The sequence below is a fragment of the Phyllostomus discolor genome, chromosome 3 (assembly GCF_004126475.2).
Source record: "Phyllostomus discolor isolate MPI-MPIP mPhyDis1 chromosome 3, mPhyDis1.pri.v3, whole genome shotgun sequence".
Lineage (NCBI taxonomy): Eukaryota > Metazoa > Chordata > Mammalia > Chiroptera > Phyllostomidae > Phyllostomus > Phyllostomus discolor.
In genome coordinates this window covers 67,616,487-67,629,579 of record NC_040905.2, presented here as the reverse complement: position 1 = coordinate 67,629,579, position 13,093 = coordinate 67,616,487, and the positions used below count along the sequence as shown (strand labels likewise).

Genomic DNA, 13,093 nt, shown 5'->3' with positions numbered 1-13,093 from the left:
AGAGGGAAGGGAAGGAGAAAGAGAGAGAGAAACATCAATGTGTGGTTGCTGGGGGCCATGGCCTGCAACCCAGGCATGTGTCCTGACTGGGAATCGAACCTGTGATGCTTTGGTTCGCAGCCCACGCTCAATCCACTGAGCTATGCCAGCCAGGGTTAAGTAAAACTTTTTGAAGTATACTTTTTCATTCCCTTTTTTCCAAGTATGTGGAAAATTTTCAGCATTTCTTACCACATGGAAAGAGACAAATAATTTATCATGATGTATCTCAAAAATAGTATTTGAATATTTTAGCTCATGTACATCATACCATTCTTTTCTGTACTCGTTATCTCTGTCATAGATGATATTCTAGGCATGTTCAATTCATATGTAAGCTGAGCTGAAGTATGGCAGAACCTGAACTGTAACAGCAACTGAATTACCTTATCACTTAACTTATATCTTTAAATATCTTTTATCTAGTTTCACAATGGTCCGTAGTGGGAAAAACGGTGACCTTCATCTTAAACAAATTGCATATTATAAACGAACTGGTGAATATCATCCAACTACACTGCCGAGTGAGAGAAGTGGAATAAGAAGAGCAGCAAAAAAATTTGTCTTCAAAGGTAAAATTAAGGCCCCAAATCTTGAATATAGACTTAATATAGATGCTTTTCCGTTTGTGTCCTCTGTGGACTCCTCAGGATTTCTGTAGTAATTGGTTATTGCTAAACAATTACCAGGTGAATTGATGATGCCATTCAGCCTAAATCAAAATAAAAATTAACTGAAGTTAACTGAAGGCCCTTAATTAAGCACAAAAGGGCATTTAAAATTATATTCAGGAAAGGATACCATGAAAAAACAAAACACTTAACTAAATTAACCTTTCCTACTTTTTCCCTCAGGTAATTCCTACTCTCATGGTACATTTTAAGCACTGATGTCATTATCACTAAAGAATTTACGGGATGCTTAATATGAAAATGTTGACAAAGTTAACTTGTTTGTTTACTGTATTTATTTCTGTGGTTCTCCCCTCCCTCTGCCATTAAATAATCTCAGGTTACATTTAGTTTGGGATCCTCACGTCCCTCTGAATGGACTAAATTCTACAAAGGCAGTAGAATATATATCTTGAAAGATTATGAAAGATTATGGTAATTTTTACCTCTTTTTCGTGTTCCAAAGGGGAAGGAAAGTTTGGAATGAGATAAGAAGTACAGTTACCAGATAACTAAATGAATGTTGGTGCTATTAGTCAGATTTTTACATATAGGTACAGAGTCAGGCTTTCTTTAAAGCAAGTCAAAAAATGCTAAGGTAAATACCTGCTCGTTCCTCCGCATGTACATGCACCCCTTCTAAATGACTCCTTTAAGCTTAAGAACAGGCATACCTCTTAGACTAAAGTGAGGATTTATTGATTAATTTACTTAATCATTTATGTAAAAAATGTTTACCAAGTTTTACTGTGTGCAAATCACATTTTAGGCCTTGGGGATATATCAACGAATAAGATAAGATTGCTGCCCTCAGTCTGCTTACCTGCAGATTCAAACAAGACTGTCCCACACAGCTTGTGTTTAATTAAGCATATTAGTAGCTTAATGGTGTATTCTGGAATTCAAACAGTTATTTTATTCATACTGGAGAGGCAATAGTTCTTTCCCTGCCCTGCTTGCTCCCTGTAGATTCTTCTCCAAGGAAAACTGAGAACTGTCTTCACGATTAAGGTTCTCTCACTTTCTGGCTTTACTAACCCTATCTCCTACTCAAATCCAGAAAGACTTAAGAGAGGTGATTGCTTACAAAAATGAAGTTATGATGAAATACTGTTTTGGAAAGTTTTGTTCCTGACGTGGCTTATCTGTACATAATTCATTTGCTAATCCTAGTTTGAGTGACCTATGGAGAAAGATAATTTCATATTCCCATAGTTATCATGTGCTTTGGTGAGCAAGATAGCTCTACTTATATATACAAAATTATAGCAGCTAGTACTTCTCTCACACATCTAGTAAGTATAGTAGCTGAGGACCTTTCAGATTGTATGGTAGCATCATTACAAATAAATATTGTCTTAGAGCAAGAGAAAGGTTTTTAATTTTAAAAAAACCTCATGGTTTAAAACAGGGGTGTCAAACTCATTTTCATGGGGGGCCACATCAGCCTTGTGGTTGCCTCCAAAGGGCCGAATGTAATTTTAGGACTGTATAAATGGAACTACTCCTTAACAGTTAAGCAGGAACTTGGCATTGCCGCCAGGTAGAAACAAGGTGCTGGGTTGAATGAAACAAGGTGGAGGGCTGGATTTGGCCCACGGACCTTGTGTTTGTCACCTGTGGTTTAAAACTTAAGGCTATGATTATCTTAAAACTATATCTCTAAAAATTGCAATTACATCTTTTTGGTTTCATTTATTCCAGAAAAAAAGTTGTTTTATGTTGGAAAAGACAGAAAACAAAACCGTTTGGTAATTGTTTCAGAAGAAGAAAAAAGGAAAGTCCTAAGAGAATGCCATGAAAATGACACTGGAGCCCATCATGGCATATCCAGAACCCTTACTCTGGTGGAATCCAATTACTATTGGACTTCTGTGACTAACGATGTCAAACAGTGGGTATGGCTATTATTTAGAATATTTTGAATACTGTCTTTGTAGTAGATACCCAAATTTATTATTGTTCCAGATTTACTCTTGATAGCAGTTCTCATTAAGTATTTTTTGTGTGAGTAGTTTTTGTGCAGAAACATTTAAAGGCAGTTTTACTTGCCTTCAAAAAAAATTCTTTTTTAGAGAAGTGTCCCTTTCCTGTGGCAAGTTGCGTGGAGTTGGCTCATGGGTCACTGAGACCCAAAAGTTGAGTGCTTCTTCATGCCTGAGGGACTACACCTGAGGGTCTGCACCTCACAGCTGGCTGAAACCATGCCACAAAAGGAGTATATTGAGGTATACCTTAAGTGCTATGGATATCATTTGGATTATCCTGAGATAAAGAGTAAGAAGGAAAGGTCAAGGGTTCATGATCGTTCAAAGAGTGCAAAAACAATAATTGGCCTGAAGGCTATACTACAATGCCATGCTGAGAAAATTCAAATTAAAAAGACTACAATATGCATGAAAAAGAGACACCGAACAAAAGAATGATGGAAAGACTCCACCTGAAGCAGTAACTTGCCTATCTACTGGACAGAGAGGGACAGTGTTGAGCTAAAGTACTTTCCAGTATGATTAAACAAAAACAAAAAGAGAAAGCAGGAAAATGGGAAGTTCTCCTGCCCAAAGTCTGTGCCCAGGGAGAAACAGAGGTTATTCACACAATAAAGAGAAAGAAAAAAGCATGGAGAGGATGGTTACTGAAGTCTGCTTTGTTGGAGATGGCTTTACTCAAAAACCACCTAAATATGAAAGATTCATTAGGCCAATGGGCTTATGTTACAAGAAGGCCATGTAACACATCCTGAAATGAAAGGCACCTTATGCTTACCATTACTTGGTGTAAAGCAGGGGTCCCTAACCTCCCTCCTCCCCTGGCTGGCATTACTGCCTGAACTCTGCCTCCTGTCTCCCCACCACCCTCAATCCTGATCTGCGGAAAACTTGTCTTCCTGAAAACCAGTCACTGCTGCCAAAAAGGTTGGGAACCACTAGTGTAAAGATCTAATTTGGGTGTTATTACCAAAGGTATTGTTATCAAGGTGAACATGAGCAAGTTTGGCCTGTGACACAAGGAGGCAAGGTCATTTGGGGAAAATATGTCCAAAAGTACTAACAATCCTGAAAATGACAGATGCATAAATGCAGTCTTACTGGTTTCACAGCAGTTTCATACAAGTAACTCCCTGTGATTATTGAAGACCATGCACCAATCAGGAAAGCCCTTTACTATTACATTTCTTAGTACTATCACACAGCTCACATGTCTACAGTCATCCAGAGACCATATATTCCATTTTAAAGATTATTACAATGGTCCAGTTTTAAAAAAATTAAATCACTAAAGTATAATTTGAACTAGAAAAAAGCATTATTTAAACAATATATTTAGATAATTTTTTTAGAACCAAATTATCATCATTGAACTGTTTTGTATAGGCAGAATATAAATGGGGTGGGTATTCCTTTACTAAATCATTACCTTTTTGATGGCAGTCACCCAATCTTGATGTGAATTCTTGAGAGGTGAATGTGTTCATAATAAGTCAGGCCCTGTGTGTGCTCCCATCTTGGTGCCTATTTCATCTTGCCATAGGAAATGTCAAATATGGCAGCAACCCAAAACCAATTAAGTGTATAATCAACTTGTGAAGATAATGAAATTAGTCTGGATTTTGTAACTTTATAATGCGCTACAACCTTCAACATTTTTTTTTCTTTCAAAAAAGTTTTTTAAATCCTCACTTGAGGACATGCTTAGAGGGGGAGGGAGGAAGAGAGAGGGAGAGAAACACCAGTGTTAGAGAAACAGTCTCTCATCCTCACCTGGACATGGCATTGAACTTGCAACCCAGGCATGTGCTCTGACCAGAAATCAAACCTGTGACCTTTCAGTTTATGGGGTGACACTTGATCATTGGCCAGGACCAGCCTTCAACTTCTTATAATTGAAAATTTACCCACAAATTCTGGGATTCTTGCTGGTACATCAACTGATTTCTACTTTTTCTAGTATACCCAATTTGTATATGGTAGTGCATCAAAAAGACTGTCACTTCAGGCATAAAGAATTAAACCAACATTTAAAGAGTATCATTTATGAGTTATCAGTTTATGAATCTATGCAGGTATTCCAAAGACCTCCACATTGGTATTTGCCTGAAGAACCTGCCACAGTTCCTTTACCAACATTTTATTAAATCTTTATCAAATGTTTATAATTTGAGAATGGATATGATTTTTTAAGATAACCAGAGGTTATTTGTATGTAAGTTAGAAATAAAAACTTTGATCAAAAGTAACTATAATGCAATAAGGACGTTCTTCAATTTTGTTCAGGAGTTAGTTTGAAAGTAGTTTCCAAAGTGGAATTTGAGAAATATGTTATGCAATGACACCATCCAAAAGTTGATTAGTTGATCTCTTTTCATCTCATTCACATGAAAGCTCCATGGCAGCATGGGCTTTGTTTTTGTCCATTCTCTCTTCTCTGGACCTAAAGAAATTTCTGTCATCTATAAATATTGTTGGAATAAAATTGTGTGTTGATAAATATTTGTTGAAGTAGATGAATGAATGAATGAATGAATGAACTTACTAGAGTGATAACTTACAAAATCTTTTGCCCATAGAAATTATTATAAATTAATATACTGATTTAAAATTATACCAAACTTGCCCTGACCAGTGATGCTCAGTTGGTTGGGCACTGTCCCACAAAGCAAAAGGAAACTGGTTCAATTCCTGGTCAGGGCACATATCTAGGTTAGGGACATGGTCCTGGTTGGGGGTGTGCACAAGGCAACCAATAGATGTTTCTCTTGCCCATCAGTATTTCTCTCCCCCTCTTCCTCCCTCCCTTCCATTCTCTCTAAATTAATAATAAAATAAAATTATAGCAAACTTGTTTTAAGATCTATTCATTTCATAAATGTTTATTGAATATAAACCAAAATTATGTTCCATGAGATGATCATTTAGTAGCAGTGGCAGCGAATATTTGCTTATTATCCTGAATAGAACTTCTATTCTAGAATAGTCCAAAAGTGTCTTCTTCAAAACACAAAGTACCTATTAACTATTAAAGATTTATAAGACTGCTTTTATTATGTTGAATATATTAACATTTGCATGTCTTTTCTTTATTGTGTGCCTGTTTTGTAGGTATATGCTTGTCATCATTGTCAAGTGGCGAAAAATACAGTTATTCTAGCGCCTAAACAGCATTTTCTCAAGGTGGAAAATCCATGGAGTATAGTTACTGTTGATCTAATGGGTCCATTTCATACAAGCAACAGAAGTCATGTATATGCTATAATTATGACAGATTTGTTCACAAAATGGGTTGTGATTTTGCCTCTATGTGATGTTTCAGCATCAGAAATTTCTAAAGCTATTATCAATATATTTTCCTTGTATGGACCTCCTCAGAAAATAATAATGGACCAAAGAGATGAGTTCATTCATCAGGTAAGTAGACAAACAACTTAGGTCTAGGAACATATTTTGTTCACCTTTTACTACCCAACATACTTGGAAATTACAGGTGACAAACACCAAGGCCTGTTGGCCAAATCCGGCCCTCTACCTTGTTATATCTGTCCCGGCACCTTGTTTCTACCCAGCGGCAGCACCGAGCTCCTTGCCCCTAGTTAAGGAGTAGTTCATTTATACAGTTCTAAAATTACATCTGGATTTACAAGGCAACTGTGAGGCTGATGTGGCCCCCAGTGAAAATAAGTTTGACACCTCTGTAAATTACAGGATGCTTAGTTTAGATAAATTGCTGCAGATATACAGCTTTAATATTGTATAGTACAGAGGTAGTTGGACTGGAAATTAAGAGACCAAGATTTTAGTACTTCTGCCACCTAGTGATTGTAAACCTGTTTTCAGGTTTCCTCAAGCTAAAATGAGGTGGTTGGATCAAATAATCTTTGTTTGTTTCTAGTGTAAAAATTCTGATTGATATGTAGAGGGAGAATTGACTAAAGGAGAAAATGCATCATGTTCATCATTGAGAACTTTCAATACCAAAACATATCAATTTTTCCCAAAATAATTTATGTAATTAATGAGTTTCTAATCAGCATTAAAAGGAGGGAACTTTTCCCCTGACCCTGGCCTTTTTCCAGATTAAAGTTAAATTGAAAGAATAAGCAGGCAAGAATATACATGAAAAATTTTTAAAGGAATATAATTACTACACTTAAGGCATAATTACAAATTTGTATAATCGACAGAAAGTGATATAAGAAAAAAGTCAGAGAAAGCCACACTGTCCTAATTCACATATTATGATTTTACACACCCACACACAGAATGCAACTGACTTTTTTAATCTTCACATGGAGGTAACTTCTTAAGCTTAGGGACAGTGGAAAACCTCATTTTGATGTTTCCATCAAATATATGTTTTTCATACATTTCCATACATTTCAGTGGAAAACATCACCAAATTTGGCTACAAAAAAATTAGGAACTTATGTGTGGTAAATAAGCAAAACAAAGGCCAAGAAGTAGGCCAACAAAAATAAAGCAAATCCATGCAAGAAATGGCTAATGCCTTTATTATAAAAATTTAAATTTAATCATTTAGTTAATAGCAAAACAATTTACAAGAGGGAATAATAGTAAACATGGAAAATATTCAAACTCAGTAGTTATGGGTAATGAAAATTAAGACCATTTTTTTGCTTGTCTAATCAATAAAAATAATAATGATACCAAATAGACTACAGATAGAATGATACAACTTTGTATTACTGGTAGCACTGCAACTTGAAGCTCACTTATTTGTAAAGTAGTTTGCTGGAGGTCCATTAAGAGCCACAGATATATTTTTTGTCTCTCCGTTAACAATCCTGTTTCTAAGAATTTGTTATAAGATAATAATCTAAAGTATGGAAATAGCTCTTACTATTTATTTATTGTAAATACCACAATGCTATTTATTTTAGCAAAAGATGAAAAATAATCCAAAAAAGAAAAGGAAGTATTTCAGAAAAATAGATCTAGTCACATGATGAAATATTTCATAGCCATTATAAATGATGTTTACAAAGAAAGAAAAGGAAATGACATGTACGATGTTTACAACATGTAAATTAATCTGAGTGAAGAATCTTACATAAGTATTACATATTTATATATTGACATAATTATGTGAAAATTACATACAAAAGACTAAAAACCCATTAAGGTTAACTATGGAATTTTTTTTAAAATTTTATTTCAATCATTGTTCAGTTACAGTTTTCTCCTTTTTATTCCCAATCCAGCCACCCCTAACTATGGAATTTTTTGAGAGGGATGAGAGTATAGATTTTTTTGTTAATTTTTTCAGTTTATATGTATTACGTTGCTTTTATAATTTTTAGTAATAAAATATACATAATCACTTATTGCTTTTGTGATATAAATTTCTAGTGCTCAACAATAATTAGTTCTCCTAGTTTTTCAAACATAGATGGCTCCTTCTGGTCTCTTTCTGATAGCTAAGCCCAAGTAACTAGATCTGGCCAAAGAAATCCAGTGGATGCATGTGTGTCACTTTCCACCTGAGGTAGTGTGATCCCCTATTCTGTCTCCCAGTCTTACTCTTTTCTCTGGAGAATGGACAGAATATCCCAGATAGTATACTTTAGTGTGGTAGAATATCTCTTATTCAGAATTGCTGAGGCATCTAGTGGAGGATAGTTCTTATGGAGAATATTCTGACTTATAGCTGACTTTGAATGGGCAAGCAAAAAACTGTTGAGTTTACCCACTGAGACTTGAATGTGTCTTGTAACTGCAGCGTAATCTTGCCTACCTTAACTGGCACAGTAGTGGTCTGCAAAATATTGTGTGTGAGACAATCTATTTTGTGGGATGGCAATATTATTAGAACTTCTGTTTATATATTTTTTATCTAATATGAAAGTAATAAACCTTTACTAATAATGTGGACAGGGTGATAACAGCATCCTGAATCAATAAGGCAAGTGATTGTGTGTCACACGTGGCACGCAAAGGGGGATCCTAGGAGAAAAGTGAGAACCCACAGTATGTGGAAATCTCTAGTGGTTCCTCGACTCTTTAGCTTTCAGCAGTAATTTAATTCATGGCTATTGTCTGGTTTTCACTAAACTACTCCTCACAGAATAGCCAGGTATCTTAAATTTCTTGCAATAAAACATAATAATGTTAAAAAGACAGTGACGTATCAAGCACAAGAAAATAATAGAGCTTCTGTCAGTAGCTAACTTGTGGTACCAGCTCTTTCACTGACACATTAATAAAATAAAAATAAATATGAACTAATCCAATCTGATAGAAAAATTGCCACCAAAATTCAAAGAACATTATTTGTCGACTTCTGGCCAAGATGGAGGTGTAGGTGGACACACTGTGCCTCCTCGCACAACCAAAATTAAGGACAACAAAAATTTAGAAACAAAATAAACCAACCAGAACAGACAGAAAATTGAACTGTATGGAAGTCCTGACAACCACTCATCCAGACTGGTAAGAGGGACAGAGTCGACGACTGGCAGAAGGGGTTGGGGCAGGAAAAAGCGGTGGCTGGCAGACCTGGGCACACAGGGCACAGAGGGTGACTAGCAGACCCCGGTGGCAGAGGTCACATGTGCGGGCATGGGGAGGCAACGAGCAGACCCAGTGAGGCGCACAAGGCAGCTAGCTGATTGCGGACACACGTTCAAGTGCAGATAAATCAGGTGAAAACGGGCAGAGAGACAGACTGCGCAACCCAGGGCTCTAGCACTGGGAAATAAAGCCTAAAGGCACTGATTGAAAACACTTGTGGAGGTTGAGGTGCAGGGAGAGAGACTCCCAGCCTCACAGGAGAGTTCGTTGGAGAGACGCACAGGGTCCTACAACATGCACAAGCCCACCCACCGGGGAACCAGCACCAGAAGGGCCCAATTTGCTTGTGGGAAGCAGCAGAGGGGACTGAATCTGACTGAGCAGATCAAGCACCATTGTTTCCTCTCGGACCCTGCCCCCACATACAATGTCACAACCCCGTGACTGGGTTGCCCCATCAGGGTGAACACCTAAGGCTCTGCCCCTCATATGTAACAGGCTGAACCAAACAACAACCAAAAAAAATGGCTCAAACGGAGAATAAATCAAAGCCCCAGAGTCAATACTTTTAAATGACCAAGAGATGGCCAACCTATCATGCACAGTTCAAAGCACTGGTGATCAGGATACTCACGGAATTGTTTGATTTTGGTTGCAAATTAGATGAAAGAATGAAGGCTACACTAAGTGAAATGAAGAAAAATGCACAGGGAACGAATAGTGATGGAAAGAAAACTGGGTCTCATATCAATGAAGTGGACCAGAAGAAAGAAACAACCAAACAGAAGAGAATGAAGAAACAAGAATTAAAAAAAAAAATGAGGAGAGGCTTAGGAACCATCATGACATCTTTAAACATCCCAACATCCGAATTACAGGGGTACCGGAAGGAGAAGAGGAAGAGCAACACGTGGAAAAGTTATTTGAACAAATAATAAAGAAGAGCTTCCCCAATCTGGCAAAGGAAATAGACTTCCAGGAAGTCCAGGAAGCTCAGAGAGTCCCAAAGAAGTTGGACCCAAGGAAGAACACACCAAGGCACATCATAATTACATTACCCAAGACTAAAATTAAGGAGAGAATCCTAGAAGCAGCAAGAGATAAGGGGACAGTCACCTACAAAGGAGTTCCCATCAGACTGTCAACTGATTTCTCCAAAGAGACCTTACAGGCAAGAAGGGGCTGGAAAGAAGCATTACAAGTCATGAAAGGTAATGACCTACATCCAAGATTGCTCTATCCAGCAAAGCTTTCATTTAGAATGGAAGGGCAGATAAAGCGGTTCTCAGATAAGGTCAAGTTAAAGGAGTTCATCATCACCAAGCCCTTACTATATGAAATGTTAAAGGGACTTATCTAAGAAAAAGAAGCTAAAAAATATGAACAGTAAAAAGATAGCAATCTCACAGTTATTAACAACCACATCTAAAACAAAAGCAAACTAAGCAAACAAATAGAACAGGAACAGAATCACAGAAATTGTGATCACATGGAGGGACAGCAACAGGGGAGTGGGAGGAGGAGAGGGGGAAAAGGTGTGGCGAATAAGTAGCATAGACAGTAGGGAGATAATAGGGGGAAGTCAAGAATAGTATGGAAAATGAAGAAGCTAAAGAACTTAAGACACATGGACATGAACTAAAGGGGGGGAATGTGGGTGGGAGGGGTATGCAGGGGGGAAGGGAGTGGAGGGGGAAATGGGATAACTGTAATAGCATAATCAATAAAATATATTAAAAAACATTATTTGAAATGTTGATTCACTTCCAAGTTTATTAATGAGGAGTCTCGCCATAAGTGCATATAGTGCTTCAAGATATTAAGTAATGACAGTATAAAGCCAGTATGAATCACCAGCAGTTTTTTCATTCATGTTTAAAATCATGTGATAATCAACCCAGGACTTTGAAAATTTTATTAAAGATAACAGTAACTTTATTAGCCTCATGAGATTTAATAATAATAATATAAAAAACTAAAAATGACATGATTGGTAAAATGTATTCTGTTTGCTGTGATCTAAATGGCTTAGATATTGCACAGAAAGCATAATAGTCACCAAATAAAATGTTTTATCAGGAAATACAGAAAACCCTGCTAAAGTATTGTAATAAAATTAGAACACTATATACATAGTGGGAAGGAGGTTTATTATATAATTGGATGAAGAAACATGTTTTTAACATGGCTTAGAGTATTTGCTAAACTGTTTAGAAAGATATACAAATAATTTTTTGTAAACTTCTGATGAATTTTAAAAGTATGTTTTACGGAATACCAAAATTGTGACCACTAGTGGAATGTCTGGTTTGATAGAGAGAAAAAAAGGCTATTAGGGTAAGGATATCAAGATAGCATCTCACAAATGGATTCACTAGATCATTCCTAGGCAGTCTCTTGAAAGAAAGAAGTTGAAGCCTTTTGCAAAGGTCAGTCATTTAAAACCATTAATTACGACCTCAGATTGAGACTGAACAAATACACCTATTCTCTGGGATTTCTGTTTAATTACTTTTGAGTTAAAAGGAGATAGCTGACTAGTACACAGTATATCAGCTAGGAATTGTGTTCGGCTGCAAGTAACACAGAACGTCTCTGTTCCCCCTAGCATATAAACTTAGGTAAAGGGAGGCCAGACTCTCCAGGGTTGGAAGTGTAACTTTGAATGTTGTTGGGAACTGATGCTTCTAGCTAACTGTTCACCATCTTTAATCCTCAAAAGAGTCCTGGGTAGGATTTTACTGATTTTACAAATGAGGAAACTTAGTACACAGAGGTTTGGTGACTTGGCCAAGCTCATATAACTGTTAATTGATTACATGACCTAGTATTTTTTTTAGAAACTGTCTACTGAATTAAAATGTTACTTGAACTCAAGAGTTGTTTTTAAAATCTGTTCTTCCACTTCCTTGATGTATGCGTGTCTCTGGCAAGGCACTTACCCTCCCGAAGCTTCAGCTTCTTATTTTTACAATGGGGTTAATAATACCTTATATAATTGTCATAATGTATAATGACAACAATGCAAAGCATGTAGCGCATTGACCAGTACCTAGTAGGGCCCTGCTCATTAATGATAGTTACTGTTTTAAACAAAATATATATGTTTTTACATAGAGTGATTGTGGTCAATGAAAAGGCAAAATTCAAATTCTTTTGAAACCTTTTAAGCAAGGGAAAAATGAAATAAAATTTAAAGTCAGCTTTTGAAAATATATTTTTCAGATCAATGTTGAACTGTATGGATTGTTTGGCACAAAGCAAATTGTAATTTCTCATGCCTCTCAAACTGTTAACCAAACTGAAGGTATACCTAACACCATCAAAACGTTTCTTTCCAAACACTGTGCTGACCACCCAAACAACTGGGATGATCACCTATCAGCTGTTTCATTTGCCTTCAATATAACTCACTTGGTATGTGCCTTTTTGTAATTCTGTACTTTTAAGTTAACACTATTTCTTGCCTAGATAAATGTTTTATTACAAATTATTGTTTATTTTCCTTAAAATAGGAGCCTACCAAAAATACACCATACTTTCAGATGTTTCATCGAAATCCTTATATGCCTGAGACTTCAGATGTTCTCCATGAAGTGGATGGTGATAATACAAGTATGTTTGCCAAAATTATAGGTGCTATTAAAGAAGCTGATAAAATAATGGAGACTAAGACAACTTCTGTGGGCAAGGTGATTCTATTTAATAGAAAACTCTATAATAGAAAATATATAGTTTATAATGTGATTTTTAAAAATATTGCTGCATATCTATGCACTATAATACCAATACGTACACACATGCATACATATGATATACCCTTAAACCAATTCCTTTTCTATCAAATTTTTCTTGTCT

The 13,093-nt window shown here is 36.4% G+C and overlaps 1 protein-coding gene and 1 pseudogene across 4 annotated transcripts in view; both read left to right on the top strand.

Annotated features, from left to right (window-relative positions):
• GIN1 (gypsy retrotransposon integrase 1) overlaps positions 1–13,093 on the top strand; it is a 34,439-nt gene that overhangs the window by 10,544 nt on the left and 10,802 nt on the right. For 2 of the 4 annotated variants that reach the window (XM_028526196.2, XM_036020611.1), the window contains 5 exons: positions 466–611; positions 2,415–2,608; positions 5,810–6,115; positions 12,461–12,652; positions 12,751–12,927. In XM_028526196.2, the coding sequence (XP_028381997.1) occupies positions 473–611; positions 2,415–2,608; positions 5,810–6,115; positions 12,461–12,652; positions 12,751–12,927 (1,008 nt within the window). In that variant the 5' untranslated portion in view covers positions 466–472. Of the gene's footprint in view, positions 1–465; positions 612–2,414; positions 2,609–5,809; positions 6,116–12,460; positions 12,653–12,750; positions 12,928–13,093 lie in introns of those variants that run through there. The other 2 variants (XM_036020613.1, XM_036020612.1) reach the window with 2 other exon arrangements.
• Positions 2,616–4,418, top strand: LOC118499497 (annotated as a pseudogene).